The following is a 17,188-nucleotide window of genomic DNA, read 5'->3' on the forward strand; positions in this document are numbered from 1 at the left end:
TTTCCTTTGCAGATTTCTGTGGATTTTAATATCATACTGCATTTTTTGCCTACGGCACTACAGAAACGAACAATCAGAGAAATAAATTCCTAGCAGCTTAATTTAGAGAGGAAAAACAGATACCTGCTGTCAGTCTGGAACATAAGCCAGCAACCTGGAGACAGGGCCTATAAGAGATTATTTAAGAGCAGCAGTGTCAGCTGGGTTGCAAATGTGGTCAATATCCACTGGTCCAACTTGCCCCCTGTAGCCTCAAGCAGAGATTCAATTATTCTTTGAGAAATACATTGATAAATAATTAAAAAGTTACTGCATGACTTTTTAAACCAGACTGATTCAATTTTGGAAGTATAAAGACATTATAATGTGTCAGCTAGCAATTAGCTACTGTACACTGTTTATTCTTGAATATAATCTTTGGGTAGAAGGGTAATATTCTTGGAAACGCAGCATTAACTTGTTCCTCAATGACTTTAATATGGCTCTTTTCAAATTACTGCTCATAAAATCTCGGGGAAGAAAAAATCTACTGATGATATCCACATCTCCTTAATTAGTTCTCTTTCTATCAGCAATCCAATAGCATAATATTTATACAAAAGAGAGCATGCAAAGCTTACTGCTAACTCTGCTTTAACTGTTGATGTCAAAACAAGGAGGTAAAAAACGTTGCTTGTTTTGTAATCCGTGCAGATCTGCACTCACAGGTATACACAGCTTTTTAGATTTATACTTCAATAAACTCTTGCACTGAAACCATCCCAAAGGTTTTTTACACCGCAAACAGCATTTTTCGCTATAAAACACCCTCCTTCCTTTCCATGCTGGGAAGGGGCAATGGAGCTGAACAGAAAAGCCTCCCAACCCCAAAGCACTCAGCGCCCGGCAATCCCCATCCAACCATCCCTTACAGAGGACCATAACCCTACTTATTTTAACTTTCCCATAGGAACAACCCCCAGCAGCCCCCTTCTGCCCCCTCCAACCTCCTTTCGTGTTCTCAAGACCGGTTCTGCTAAAACGACGAGGCTGTAGGCACCAAAGCCCATCAGATCATTTCAGCGGTTTTTAAGCTGCTTAATATCTTCAGCAGAGTAATAACAACACTTCACGTGCCAGCTAAGCCTAGAGGACCGCCAGGGTTCATTATCTGGCCACCTCCGCACCCGAGAGGCAGCGATGAGCGGCCCCGAGGGACACGGGAGCCCTCCCAGGAGGGTCCTCCCCTTGCCGAGGGGTGCGCGGGGCTCTGCCCATGGCAGTGCTGCAACCTGACGGAGCAAAGACTAAAATAAAAGTGCAATAATTGTTAATAACAGAAGGCGGTAAAAATTTCTCAGCACAGCAGAGATTAGCTGCCGGTAAAATTAATCCATTCAAGGCTAACAAAGGCTTCAGGAAGGCCCTGTGTTCTTCATTCACAGGGATTTTATTCATCTTTTGATTTTTTCTTAGTTTTGAAGCAACTAGATCCATTTGTATTTTTTTCCCCTTGGCAGCCAGTTCTAGCCTTATCCAATTAAAGGTCAAAACCAAGATAATTTACCCAAAACATGGCAGACAAGGTAAAAAGACTCCTATTAGATTTCTGCTCACGATAAAGGAATTACATTCTTCCCAAAGACAAATCAGGCTTATTGAAAATGTAAATCATTATTTTCTATAAAGATGTTTATATCTTCAGGGCTTTTTCTTAGACTTTGTTGTAACACATCTTGTTTTTACATGTACTGTGGTTAGTACAATTGAATTAAAGAATGACTTACAGCAGTAGATTAGGTTCTGCTTGATTGAGTATATATTTACAATGGAAATCGGTATGCACTTTTAACCTTGTTACAATGCTGCTTTATGTCTGATTAATATATTAAAGCAACTCATTCAACAATAAGCTGTTTGCAGACAAGTGAAATGAATTTGATTTTTTTATCACAATTCCTTTATTGACACTGACAAACCAATGTCTACAATCTGATTATCAGAAGTAAATTCCAAAAAATTTCTACCAAATGATTCCAAAACATGGGGAGAAAGCACTGGACTGAAAGATGCTTTTAATGCATTTTTGCATATCTTCGCTTTGTACTCACTTTACAAGTTCCCACAACTCACCAAAAAGATAAAATTGTACCAAAATCTCCAGGCAGAAAGTGCTCCAGAAGTGGTCGCTTGCTCCTAACCAGTGACACATGCAGACACAATGGCAATGGCGTGAAGCAATGGTCAGAGCTGTGCTGGATGATTTTTTTTAGCATTTGTCATGCGGTCCCACCTGCTCTGAGATCCTGGTGAGAGCGGCTGGTCAGAGCCACCCTGGCATCACCTTCTGCGGTCCCCACTGCCCTCAAGCACCCCCAGCTCCCTAGGCTGTTCCTCAGAGAGGAGACCGGGGAAGGACGATTTAAATACCAGCACAGGCAGGTGCAATATCAAATACCTGCTCTCCAGTGCTCTGGAGAGCAGCTGCATGAAGTTTATTTGTATGGTGACACCGATCAATACCCGCTATCCAAGAGTTAATAAGCTTTAGAAAGAAGTAACTCAGAGCATGCCAGTCACCCTCAAATTATCATCAGTAACCACTGGGCTCACTTGCTCTATCCCCTTCCAGGTCAGTGTCTAAGAGCATAATCTCTACCACAGCAGATAGCACAGGTGAGAATTAGGTGTGAAAATTGATTAGGTTAGAAAGATATACACCTGCAAAAAGAATTGCTAAATTCACCAACTGCAGGTTTGATTTTTTTCCCCCTCTTTAAATAGAAGTAACTGTGCCAAAGTAGCTGTAGGCTATCAATGCAGCTTTCTGCAGCCAGCCTGCTCTTGTTCAAATGAGTCTTTCAAAGAATAATTCAGTTAGCAGCCAACTTCACCCTCATGCGTACATCTGAGAGCAGGCTCCGCGCCCTCAGGGATTTATTAGTTGGGGAAACACAACAGGTAGAGATGATAAACGCCACCAGTGTGTTCTTGTTCTGCAGCAATCCAAAGAGGCCGAAAGCTCAGGCTGCCAGCAGCAAGGGGTGCACACACCGAAGTGGACAGTTGAAAAATCTGCCTCAACTCTTTCATTTTATTTTATTGTTTATAAATGTATTTGTAGATGGTATCTTTCATGTCCGGTACCTCAAAGCTACTTTATAATAAGATGTAAAAATGATATAACGTACAGCTCTGAGCGTATACCACATGCCGGCAGAGAATTCAAAATGAAGCAGAGTACTCATTGCAACCTAGTGCCTCATTTTCTGCAGTGCAAAACAAAACACTGCTGATCTGCCTGGGCAGCTCTGGGCACTATTTCTGCTTTGCAGAGGGCCACTTTTAAGTTTCTGTTTTGTTCTCGGTGCATTCATCAGCATTGCTAATAGGAGAGTTGGTTATAGTTTTAAGGCAGCAACACTCACGGGGGTTACTGTCACTGGAAGTAAACTCAGAGCAGTTAACATGAAGGATGCCCTGTGAATGACCTCAGATGGAGTTCTTGGTAGAAACTGCAGTCATGGATAATGAAGCCAAAAGAAGGGTTAGCGCAAAAAGCATTAATAGATGGATATTTGTGAGCATGAGTCTGGCATTGCAAAGCTGTGGGACTTAGCAAGGACACAATCTTTGAGAAAGGAAATGGACCAGAATACATTTTGCAAATAAGGAATCTATGTTCATAGAGGACGCCCGAGGCTGCAGCAATCTGGATGACAAGCAAGGGAGCTGTGTCCTCAGGGGTGACATTTAGGCATTTTATCTTTATGTTAAAACAAAGATATCCAGCCAGTTTTGAGAAAATCTCAGACACGGCTCCCTGACTCCCCATTAAGCTTAGAGAGCAATGCTTGTCTGAATGCAAGAAAGGTCTGGACAGAGCTAAATACAAAGCAAGGCAGCTCGTGCTGCAGAAGTACCTTCCCCAGGGCTCATCCAAAGCCTGGCAGGTCTGGCTGGACCTGGCTCCTACACTGCCCCAGCAGCAGAAGCCAGGGAGAACTGGTCACAAGAAAGTACGTGGGGGATAGGGTTTAGTACCCAGTATGAAAGCTATTTCATCCCTTCTCACTAACAGTGTGAGACTGTGCTCTGCATAAAAATCTGTCACCAACTCTTAGAAACAGCTCCTCTCCCACTTTCCGTGGATCTTGACTTCTCCCCAAAGAGCAGACACAAGCTTCACACAACCACCCGCTAGGCTGTCAGCTCTTACACCCAGCGATTTCCTCCCATGCAGCCACACACTTGGACTCACCCCAGACACAAAAATGCCTCCAAGTCACAGCCACTGCCTAAATGCCTCGGGATTTTTCTGACACTGTGATCTTTGGTTCAACTTGAAATTATTTTTTTTTCTCTCTCAAATTCATTTGCTTCAAATCTTCACACTATGTCCTTGATCATTACAGTTTACTATAAAATGAGGCAGTTTGAAACTTTGAAGCCTAAAGCCCAGCACCCAAGGAACACAGACTCCCTTACACCCCTTCCTGCAATACAGTCTGTTTTAGATATGATCGCCAGCTCTCCTTTTCTACATCCCAAGCATCCCATGTTCAGCTGCCAAACACAGCTCTCATGGGAGCCAGGAATGAGAAGAGACACTGGGCTCCGTGCAGTGAAGTTGTATAAAATTGCACAGCTGTATACAATCATTTCCAACAGTTAAGACAGTTTGCTCTGCCACCGTTTCTGCTAGCTCTTACTACTAATATCAAGGCATCGCAGGACCAAATATCTTCTTTAATGCTTGCGAGCCAGTTGCACAACAACAAACCAGCTCCTCCACTAAAACAAGGAATAGGCCAAGTCTCAGTATGCACAAACAGGTACACAGAACCAGCAATTAACCTGCACAAGATCTGTAGGCTTCGTGTGACTTCAGCTGAGGAAAGATGCAAGACATCCTGCCGCGTGCAGCCTGCACGCATCTCACACACACCATAGCCAGCACATGATTTGAAGTGAAGTCAAGCCAGGCTCAGCGGGCACCGTATGATTTTCCCACCCATAAGATGCAGCAGCCTTAAAAAGCTCTTTTTATACCGCAGACTAGCAGGCATAAAGTTGCCACCAACTGTGTGATCTGCCTCCGACTGAAGTCAACAAAAAGATCTGCGTGAGCTTCGAAGCAAAGTTAGGTTTGGCATCAAACGCGTTGTCAGAGGATGCTCCCCATGCTGCTGCGCATGCATACAAGGAGGAGGGCGCAGCAGCAGCAGCTACCTTCCACTTTTAATTGAAATAAGCATCACTGGAAATTCCACTGAAATGCCACAACATGCCAGGGGCTAGAACACATCCAATTAAAAGGACAGAAGAGCAAAAAAGGAGAGGACAATATGAAAGTTTATGAACAGAAGCAAAATCAAATGCTATTTTAAATAAAACCCCTGTCGATATTCAACGGCATCTCCCCTGGCTTTGCACCAGCAAGTTTGAGCATCGCTGGCCACATCTGCTGCTTCCACCTAGCGGCCCCGCATGCTCATGGCTGGACCCAGTTTGGTGACAAACCGCACCCTGAGCCCCATCGTGCTGCCAGAGCGAGCAGGAGGCAAGGGCAACACGCCACTTTGCCCATGCTGGAGCCCAGAAGAAAATGGGCAAGGCTAACCAATGACTGCAACACGCGAAAATGTGCTGTGTCCTTTAGAAGCAGAGCTTTTGTTAGTAGAATTAACTAACCGTGTAACAACAACGACCTTCCTCCCTAGGCCAGACAAGGGATAACTTTCAGCAGGCTGGAAATAACCTCTGAGCTTCACTCCTATTGAGGGTCAAGAGCATCCATGCCAAGGTCACTTCCAAAAGCAAGATGCAGACCCTTGATTCACTAATGCACATTTGAGCAACATTAAACCTACAATCTAAGGCCAGAAGCAGTATGCCAGAGTCGCTTGATCAAAGTTTTTTGATGCTGGGTTGCAAAACTGCAGGTGTGAATAATTTTTGTTCTTGTTCTTTTAGAACCAGCTAAGCCACCAACAACGTAGGGATTTATAGATCAAAATCAATGCCTTACTATTCAGTGCTTTGCGATATGCTTCCCCAGCTATCAGAAAAATCTTTAATATCTGAACCTCTTCAGACAACTAATCATAATAGTCCCAAGATATTTTCACAGGAACAGGAACTTTGCTGATACTGTCCTTGGTGATCAGGTTTATTTTCATCCTGCAGCAGGAACAGATGCTTGCTTTAACATGTCTTATCAGGCACATTACACTGCATATCACAAAATGGTTAACAAAAGTACATGATAAATGCACCTTGGGATAACTATGAGTGGGTCTGAGCTTACTGAAAACCAAAACCTCACCAGCATTTCCAGCTTTAAGTGAAAAATGGAGCTAGCTACCAGCAAGCATTAGAGAGCAGCCTGAGGATTAAACTTTTCCGATAAAGAAACTGAAAATACAGAGGCAGTACATCCAGCTGACTATCCCAGGAGCTATGCCAACAGAAAGCAACCCGCATTAAAAGTACAAAGAAACCGATCTCAGTGTCTCAAAGGGAATGACTTCTCGAACAGCGCTGTAATTTCAAAGCTTGCCTCAGAAGTCTCTTGCCAGCTTCAGCATAGAAAGAAATCCATTAGCAGATAGGAAAACTTGCCAGGGCTCCCTGCCACCACCCCAGCAGTGTAATCCATGGAGCAAAGCAGCTTCCAGCTTGGCACCGGGGAAGGTGCCTCCAAAAGCAGCCCCTGGGCAGCAGCACCCCTGGGCAGCACCCAGGGCAAACTGCACCAGCCCACTGCCGGATGCTGCACAAATACACTGAATCACCACATATGGAGACAGATGTAATTTTCATCCCTGCAAAAGCTCCTTTACTTAGGTATTCTTGAATTCCATTCCTGTGCATCTGCAGGTGCTGCAAATTTCTACACTAATTTGCAACAGCAGTGCTTCTCTCAAAGGTGCTATTAGCAACCAAAGTAGCCAATTATATTTTCAGCATGCTCAGGGTCTCCCTAGCAGGGTTCCCGAAAAAGTGAAGTGCAAATGAGGCCCAGTTCACCTGGTCCTGCCCACTCTGGGAGTCCCCCAGCAGCTTCTCATGGCCAGCACCAGAGTCAGGTTCAGAGCCAGCACTCGGCCTGCGCTGGGGCAGCTGAGCACTCCAGCTCCACAAAAAAAAACAAAAACCAGTCTCCCCAGCTGCCTTGCACAGTGGCTTCAGCTTCTCTCCTCACCAGCTCTGCAGCACTGCTATATCACCTATTTAACCCAGACCTGAGCAGTATTTTAGAAGTGTTTGCAGCAAAGTGAAAGAGTAGGATCTGTTCACAGTGCAAGCACATCAAGAACGGCACCCTGATCCTATACGGCGCTGGTTCCCTTCCTCCAACATGTTCCCCCTCTGACCACAATCAGTTGAACAAAGGTCTGGCTACCCTCGTTCTGCAATTTACCTAGGCTTTCTAGAAACTCAGCCATCAGTCCTAAGTGAAGGAAAATGTTTTGCTGAGCTCCCTGCTGTCTTCTTTCTAGGCAATACTCCACAGAGAGCTGCGCACCTCCACTGATTGTAAGGGAAGCAGCAAAGTCTCAGCAGCCCTGTCAGCCCATGGCTTTATGTTTATACCTAGAGATGAAGATCTGAAGTTTACTGATACATTTTTGAGTGGCAGGTTTGTCGGTGTTTTTCATAATTTACTTTTGCTATGAAACTTGCAAGGCCAATCGGAAAGATCTTGTATTCATTTGCAGCCTGCTCTTATTCCTTGGTTTGGTTGTGCTACAAACATATCAGCTACACAGAATCTTTCGTGTCCAACCTTAATTACACCAGCAGGTGCAGGTCCTGCCGTGCAGAGAATCTGCTGTGCAAGGCAGGGATCAGCACCCTGCAATCCCACGTCCAGAGGTGCACCACAAGATAGTTAAAGGGCAGAAGTCCTGCCAGCCCCATGAGAAGGGCTGGGAAGTGACATGTGCCCTGCCAGACACGTATTTCAAAGTAGCTAATAAAGCCGAAATTGAATCCTTTTCTCTGATGAATCTCAGCTGCAGGCATACCCCCTGCCCTTCACATGCAATATGCGGCTGGAGCATCAACTCAAGCCACCCACCTTTTCTCGTTTGGGTCTCGCTGGGCAATGCATTGCCTGTTTCCTGCTCTGTTGGGATGGATTCAAAACCCTAATGAGTTACAGGGAGGAAAAAAAATATTTATGTAAACAACTTATTATCTGTGTCAAGTCAACAATCTTCACCTCAACTCCACAACCTTCCAAAATAAAACTGCAGTGCTGGTTTTAGGCAGGGAATCCCAGAGGAGGATCAATGATTAGCTATGTAAGACACCCAGACCTATTGTCTCTCATGTACTTTCAACAAGAGAGAAAACATTAACTTCAAGGGGTGGGGGGATTGAATATTTTATGACGTTTATTTGTACTGCATCTCTGCCTTTTTTGTGGTAGAAAGCACAGACTGACTATAATTGCTGCTCCCTGCATTCATGATTAAAATATCTACAAGACGTAGAAGTACTAGGCACTATTTCAACATGGAAGAAAGTATCAGACAGGAAAATCTATAGATACAGTGAAAGACAGAATATTTTTCCTAATCTACCCAGAGACTCAGCCGACTTGATGAAGTATTTTAATAGTATAGTTTAGGGGTCACATTTTTAAACAGAAAAGTTGTAGAAATGATTAAACCTAACACCACCATTGCTGACAAATTAAGTATTAAAGCAAGGCTTTGTATTAAAGCAAGGCTTTGGGAGGGAACTGCCTCATGCCATAATGCTATGAAATTCATTCTTGTGCATTGCCATTTGTTCACCAGGAACACCACCGGTTTACATTTAAATACATGCCTGAAGGCACGTGATTTCCACATGCAGAGCAACAGCAGCATGACTCTATCTTAGGGTCTGCGGAGCTCCACAGAAACCTCCCTAGAGGCTCTGCAACACCTCTGGGGCTGAGGTTCAAATGCCCTCTTGTAGTTAGGTCTGCTGCAAGCTACAAAATGGGTCCAGATCCTTGTGCAAATACCTGCAACACAGCCTGAGGGTGGCAAAGAGGGACAAAGGAGCAGCCACATGGAAGAAGGATGCATTGCTGGGTAATGCCCACACAGACCCAAAACATCAGGAAAAAATAGTACCATTGCGGAAGTGCCACCAAAGACAAAACAAAGAAGTCTAAAGGACAGACAAGGGCAGTAGTGTTGTTATTCAGGCTATAATCACTATGGGCATGGAAAGTAAGTTTTCCATAATTCCAGTAGATTTTAACGACAATTAAATAACCTGTGATTATGCTTAATAACATGCAGGTGAATTGAACTTTGCCTACAGAAATGCTTGTGGCCAAGGTCAGAAATAAAACAGGCTGATACAAAAAGCCAGCACAAGAGCAAAGCCCCACAGTTTCAAAGACAACTCCTGTGGCATTTTAGACTTTGATATGACGATGGTATCTAAAAACAATCATATTTACAGGATAACAGAAACTACAACTGTTTGCTTCCAGGTATATTCTTTGAAACTCGATATGTGCTGATAAGTTTAACAGAGAAACTTTCATTCCAGCACAACCAAAAAAATTGCGTTCTATCACTGACGGGCAGAGTTGTTTACCCCAGATCCCAGACACATACAGACCAACAGAGCTGGGCCACCTGCAACACCGTAGTTATAACTGTCAGCTCTTCCATCACTGCCCTATTCCTCTACTGAACAGCTCACAGCTTCATTTGTAAAACAGTTGCTCCTGGCTCAGGTTTGACATAAGAGTTTGAGCTGAGCAACAGCAGTATTTTAAGAATAAACTTTAAAGACCCAGTGGCCATCCTCTTTTAGTGACAATTGATAGACACTTGGCTTGCTTGCCTTGGATTTTTTCCTCTGCACTCCTATAACTCAAAAATGTCTTTAGAGCAAATAAAAAGAATCTCTCAAGTATTAAATAATCAAGAGGAGTTATGCTGAAGCACCTAACTATATATGGCACTAATGAATTCAAACTACTCTGTCAAGTACAAAAGCACTGAATGGTTATGTGGTGCTCAGTGTTTGTTTGTTTTGGTTTTTTATTATTTTCAAGGAAGTCAATTTATGTTCTGATTTGGCTAAGGATGGGCAGATAATGGCTCTACTGCCACGGCTTGTGTTAACTTCGGCAGCTCTTTGTCTACTTGTCCTCCCACAAACACATTTTCAGTAGACAGATCAAGGTCTCTATTTGATAATATAATTGACAGTCATGTTCCTTCACTGCATACGTGGAAGTCTTCAAGAAGAAAAAATACATTTTTAATGTTGTGCCAACAAGAAAAGAATATGGGAGGAAAAACTTCTCATTTCAGGACTATACAGCAACACATACTGCATGTGCTTGCACAACCTGGCATGCAGCCCATACGGGCAGTATTTCCATCCTGCCTTCCCATCTACAAGCACACCATGTTTACTGGTGCAAAATGTTTTGGATGCTTTCACTCACAGCTGAGTATGGCTTCCAATCTTTTGAGAACAAATACAATGTTCTACACACATTGTGTGTAGAAGGAAGTTTTGTTTCGTACTGCCCTGGAAATGCCAATTGGGCTCACGGTTTAGCTAGGTTTTCCCTCATATACATCACCACCACCTGTAAATGAGTTGCATGAGTTGTCTCTCACCTGCCCTAAAGCTAAACCTACAACTACATCTCTGCTCCTTTGCTGTTCCTGAGAAGGATGAAAGGTTCTGACCAGCTGGAGCTTCATTCTTTGATCATGCAACACTGAAGAAAAACATAACAAAATTAAAATACAAAATAAAGCAAATTTCAGAGTGTTGTCTGTGAATTTATGCACTTTGTCCTCCTTAGCACCAACTATAAGGAAACTCCAGGCCAAGCTCTTAGCAGAGCAGCTTCTCTGTCCTCTAGCACAGCTGTTCCCTAGCAGTTACTTCCCTGGCTCCAAAATACCAGAAGTTGTGCCTGGCAGAGCTGCCACCCTGGGACCTGGAACCTCCCAGTGGTCTGGGGTGCACGAGAAATGCTTGGTAGGCTGCTGTTAGGGATTTTCTGCAGGGAAGAGCTAAGGCATGCAGTCTTTGACAAGCAGCTTAAAAAACAGTGTCCTGTAAAGTACCTCAGAGCCTTGGTCACAGCCACCTCCTGGTCACCGCAAGATGTGTAACGTAGCTTCCTGGAGGTTTGGTCCCTAAACCTCTCCCAAGCAATAAAGGGAGTTTGCACCAAATGTGCCAAACTACCCCAGGGGTGTGAAACCACCAAGGTGCCACTACATCATTTCACAGTCCTCACAGAGCACGTCTCAGGCAATCACTGAGCAAAAGTGGCACATAAAACGGCACAGAAGAGTGCTGTTGGCTGAATGCCCCATAGGTCAAAATCCATAATCCAATCCATTGCCACGGCCCGAAAAAAGATAAGTTACTTACAGTGCAAGTACTACAGCGGCCTACATAGACACAACTCTTTCGTAAACAGGAGTCAAGAATGACAGGAACAAGCAGCTAACAGGGAAACTGTGGCAGATTTTAATCATTGTTGGCTTTCAGCAAAGCATAACAACATTCCCACACCTTTGCCCACATCCCCAACTCTACCCTACCTGCATGGAGCAATCAACTGTGTCTCAAGAAAATCTCTTTTGCAAAACAAGCGTTATGTTACCGCATTCCACTTATCCTTGGCATTCAAACAGAGCAGCACTATTTTCTGAACAAGAAAGCCTCAGTTTCTCAGGAGGCTCAGAAATTCACACAATGTGTTTTTAAAATGTCAGGTCACTCCTAATAAATAAGAAATAACCTTACCCCTGGGATTAAATGCAGCCCAAAATCGGAATGAGTTACCAATACAGGGAAAACCAGACCTCCTTTAGTAAATCAAGAAACATGGAATGCCACAATATATGCCTCTACTTGGCATCTATTTGGAGGTATATTTTAGTGATGTTAAGTGATGAAGAAACAGTTTTCTACCCTGCTCGGCTTCATGACCTTTGAACCACAGATGGTCTCCTAAAGACCATCCCCCAGGATGCCCAACACACCAGGAAAAAGAGACCACAGGGCAACGCAAGTCTGGCCCCTGCTAATATAAACACTCACATATAATTTGAGGTTTACTACACTTCACATCAGAATGAGTGAGACAGGGGACACCTGGACAGCAGGACATCCTTTAAGACCTACCCAAAGCAGGAAGAGTACCCAGGAAGAACAAAAGATGCTGGGACATCTCAGTTCCTGATCTACTGTCCCAGCTACAAGGCTGATGCCGGAATGAATCCGCACTTTTCAGTTGTGACCAATCTGAAAAGAGGCAAAGCCCTAAGACGAAGCCCAGTCCCCACAAACACCAGTCTCAAACGCTACCAAAAGTTTTAAAAATCAGAGAACCGAGGAGGAAGTAGAGAGGAGCTGGAAATCAGAGCATGTGGTGACTGTCGGCTGGAGAGGGATGGATTGGTTACACCACGTAGCACTTGTGGTACACAACCGAGCCCTGCTGTGGAAAAGAGCATGAGGAACTGCAGAAAACCACTCACAGTTGTTGAGAGTTTTCCTTCATTCTTCTGCACGTAGACGACTGCGTCCCGCACCAGGGAGAAGAGGTTCAGGAGGACATGCTCCATGTCATAGATGCCGTGCATGCCTTTGGTCAACCCCTCCAGAGAGCTGATGTACTCTCGCCAGTGGTGGTCAATCTCTACGACGCCCGCCAGGCATCCGTGCATCACCGCGCCACAGTATCCAACACAGGGCTTGGCCATGAGGAGCCCCTGGCAGTGCGAGCAGTACCACATCTTTAGCAGCGCTCGTCCACAGTCCTTGCTGAATTTCAAGTGGTCAGTAGTGTTTATAACCTCGATCCCCAGGTTGAGTGCCTGTAAAAAGACTCGCGTGGTTTGCAGTGACTTGGACACCTGCGTCATCATCATCTTAGGGTAGTTACCAAAGGCTTTGAGGTCTCTCCTGGCTGCCCGCAGGCATTCAGTCATTTCTACGGAGGGATCAGGGAAGCCAGGATTAATCAAATGAGAGTAGACCAAAGGGAATAAACTGTCAAAAAATTCATTTATCATGTCATTGACACTGATGTCAGAGCCCAGTATGTACAGTGAGACATCAGTAAAAAGTTCTCCAACAAACTTAAGAGCTCTGGTCCCCATGCTCTGGTAGTGGTTCCTAAACATGCTGTTGGTGAAGTTCCTTGCATGCCGTACTACAATTTCAAAGGCTTCTGCAAAACAGAACAACAAAAAAAAAAGTTAAGATGATGAGCTCAGAAACAGGGAGGATATTAGACCACACAAGCTGCAAAGGCTGGCCCCATCCTGCCCGCTTTGGGTCAAATGCCTACCAGCAGCGATGCCTGCTGCAAAACTGACCATCACCAGCAATTTTCAGGGGAACGCATATATCCTTCAAACACAAGCTACATTTCAAAATGGCAAAAACTATGATCTAGTTAACATTTCAGCTTTTAAAGAAAATATTGATTCAAGAAAAGGGCTAGACTGCAATTTCATTCGCTCCCTCTTCCATATTGATTTGAAATTAACAGAAGTTCTATCTCAAGGCATTTCAAGACAGAGGTAAATGTTTGACAAACTATACAGTGTTGAAAATCAGGAAACAGCAAATGCTGACATTCCATTATGAAAAGAAAAATATATACGAGTTTAATCATGGAGCCGACCCTCAGAACCAACTCTGCACTAAGTGTCCTCAAAGTCACCTGAAAAGCCTCTGCAGCTCCATAGTTTTCCCAAATGCACCAGGATTCACTTGAGCTGCAGATCCGACATTTTTATCTGCCCTGGACATGAGCTGTTCCACAGCCCAAAGGGATGCTGACAGGCCGTGACAGCATCCATCTGTGGGTGCATGGCCAGGTCGCTCTCACACACTTCAGGCTGCACCGAGCTGCCCAGGAAGCACAGCAGCAAGTTTCATACTGAGATCGACGACTTGCAAGAAAAACCAGTGTGCATTTTCCCCTCTCTTCCTTCAAAGAGGCAAGGACTTTCTGCACACACCTTCATGCGGCAAGCAGGAGAGCCTCCAACAACGCAGTCACCCCGCAGTTATTCCCTTAATTATAGTCCTAACCAGGAGGCTTCCAAAATACCCAGCTATGTGAAGACAACCTATCTACACACTCCTGTCCCAGTTTGCAAGTTAAAGCATTTGTAGGGGAGGCCACGAGTGCAAACTAAATTCCTTTTCTTTGGCCAAATATCACCACCAGCCTGCATCCCATTCTCCAGGGTACTGGTCATAAAATGCTAAAAATAACGAACAGCCTCTCAGCTCACAGGTCACTGACACCCTGCGATGTAGCCGCTCTCAGCTGTGTCACTCTGGAAATATGCATCCAGGCTCAATTTGCATGGAAATTATTCATGTTCAATAATTAAAGGGAATGTTTAATTTTTAAAACAGTAAGTGTTATTTTCTTCCATTTGTTGAGCCTGAGGTGCAGCTGAGCGTGGCCTGACGCCTCTCCACGGGGGTTCGATATCAACGTTATCACAAGCAGTGGTGGGCCCCGCTGCTCGCCCTGCCTGGCCTCCGGCATTATCCACGACCTTTGGAAACCACCACGGCTCCGGCACTCCCCAGGCGCACGCACCTTGCAGACAGGGACCCGATGCTTTTTGCTGTCCCCCATACCAGCATGCAGAAAGCTACGGTGCAAGCAGCAATCAAAGCAGAAATTACCGAACACAGGTTTTCAAGCCACCCCACCTGGCGCGTGCCCATCTCCTGGACATGCCCCTAAGGCACACGCCAGCGCGTGTCACCCGCAGAGCCCAGGCACACCAAAGCAAGAGCCTGAGCTCTCTCGACACTCGCGCTGCCCGAGCAAGCCCATCGCAGCCATCTGCGTTCACAGACGGCAGCCATCCTTCCTTCCTGACACCACAGATTGAGGGACGCAGCGGTGAAGGACACAGAGCCCGCTCCTCACGCCTCCCTCCCCATGACAGCAGGCATCTCACTCCTCACACGTGCCGATGCAGATCATTGCAACGCTTGCCAGGCGTAACAGCACAGCCGATGCTGAGGGGTAGATGTCTGGGCTCTGACAGGAGAGCAAATTCGGTTTTCTGCTATAAAAAGTTATTTTTTAAAAAAAAAAAAAAAGTTTCTTTAAATAGGGCACAGGGATTATGAAACTTTTTTTCTCCTTTATCCTCAAGAGCACCAGAATAGCTTTTGCCTCAACAAAGAGCACAAAGCACGTTTTGGGCCAGCATTTTTGACAGCACTGCAGACAGTGCCAGGGTTTTCATGCTGTGCCTCACCATTCGCCTTTAACCTCTTCTCTGTTAGTTCCCTTAGAAAAAAAAAATCGTCCCCTCTTCCTTCTTCTTGCTCCTCTATGCTTTGGAAGTTATCATCAGAGCCAAGAGACCCTTCGCTGATTAGAAAAATATTCCAAACTCCTATGCAAACCTCCTACAGTGAGAAATGCTTCAGAAAGGAATTGAGAACAGTGGCGCATCAGAAGAGCATGCACACACAGTCCCACTGCTTTAAAGGTCATGACAGGCACATAATTTTTATCATAATAACTGGCTAAGAGTGTCTATTTTATGCGCCTTGGAGCCTTTGCATATAACCATTAGAGAGCACAACAGGGACTATAAAAGCATATGGAGCCTCCTGCTGCCCCATTAATAGATGCAAGAAATAATAAAACTTGGTTAAAAAAAACAAAGTCTCCCAGATCCAAAATATTTTATAACCAGCTCCCCTAGTTGCTTATTCTGAACTATTCCTCACAAAGGGCTGGCTACATGAATATTAAACCCCCAGCCACCAGAAGTGACCCACAGCCAGACTGCGAGCACAAAGAGGCGGCAAGTTGGCGGGGCAGCCCCCTGCGCTCATGGGAGCCAGCCTCGAAGGGAGGCGAAAGGGATGCAGCATTACAGCAACAGCATGGGCTTCTGCTCTCTCAAAACCAACAGGCTGGATTTGCTGCCGGTAAAAACCGCCCTGCTCATAACATGGCATTATTGGAACTTCTATTGCTGGAGGACAATTGAATCTTCTTTTTTTTTCTTTTTAATTTATTTCAAGGATATTTTCAAAAACTGCAATTTAAGGAAGCTGGTCTGTAGGTCTAGCTGAAGCAGAATAAATACCTTAACAGGACTGGCGGAGCGTAGTGACAGACTTGCACCCTCTGTCCAGTACACAATGTGCCTTGCAGTACCTACTTCACATTTTGCTATCAATGTCACTGTAGCTGTGCACACACAACAGAACTCAACCGTGTTATACAGTTATTTATCTGCTTTTAAATCATTTTCTTTGGAAAAGATTTTTCTTAGCAAGAAAAGAACACCAAAAAACTTCTGCATGGACTAAAATCTAAATAGCCTTGATCCACAAGTCTGGCTTATGGAGATGGCAGCCTGAGCTGCTGCAGGCCACCATGCTGGAAAGTCCTGCCTGGGTAGCTCTTAAACACGTTTCACCCACAGGAACGAAGGAGCTAAATGCATACACAAATTACACTCCAAAGTCGTTTCAGCCAGCCCAGGGACAAAACCTGGGAACAACTTCGCAATACACAGCATCACAGCTCTCTACCCCAGGACAGGAGGGAAGAGAGGGAAGAACAATATTGTGCCAGGTGAAACCTGGGGAATTGATGCAGGACATGAGCCAGAGCACCACCAGCTGCGAAGCACCGTACCTGGTACACTGGTACTGCACATCTGTTGACTAGCTCTGTCAAGAGCAGCTTATTAGGGCTCACAAAGGATGCGTGAAGTAGTTGAACCTCTGCTCTAGAGCACACTTATCAGGCAACAGTTGAAAAGCAGGAGCTATTACGTATTATTTTTCCAGCAGGACTCCCCTCAAGCACCTGAAGAGGGATTGCAGTGGCCAGGAAGGATGGACTAAGCTGCTTTCAAAGTGCAAAAGCTCCCCAGAATGCGGCACAGGGATGCATGGCCACTGCAAACTGGCAATTAGAGAAAAGAAAATAAATTGTAAAAGAGCGTAATAGTGCCCTGAGTGGGGATTACTGGCAGGAGAAGGAAATCACTGAGTTCTCAGCTCAGATAATAAAAGTCTGCTGCTTAGTTAAAACACCAGCCTTCCTGAGAAGGCGCATTTGCTCCTGAGCTGCAGCTACTTCAAAGGGACTGGGGCTGGAGGAGCTCTGGATTAACCTGCTGGCTCCCCC

At 44.9% G+C, this 17,188-nt stretch overlaps 1 protein-coding gene across 2 annotated transcripts in view; it reads right to left on the bottom strand.

Moving 5' to 3' along the window:
* Positions 1–17,188, bottom strand: part of GPC3 (glypican 3) — a 148,065-nt gene that overhangs the window by 68,767 nt on the left and 62,110 nt on the right. For both annotated transcript variants that reach the window (XM_067004976.1, XM_067004977.1), the window contains exon 3: positions 12,522–13,216. In XM_067004976.1, the coding sequence (XP_066861077.1) occupies positions 12,522–13,216 (695 nt within the window). The remainder of the gene's footprint in view (positions 1–12,521; positions 13,217–17,188) is intronic.

The sequence above is a fragment of the Anser cygnoides genome, chromosome 13, assembly GCF_040182565.1.
Source record: "Anser cygnoides isolate HZ-2024a breed goose chromosome 13, Taihu_goose_T2T_genome, whole genome shotgun sequence".
NCBI classification, from domain to species: Eukaryota; Metazoa; Chordata; class Aves; order Anseriformes; family Anatidae; genus Anser; species Anser cygnoides.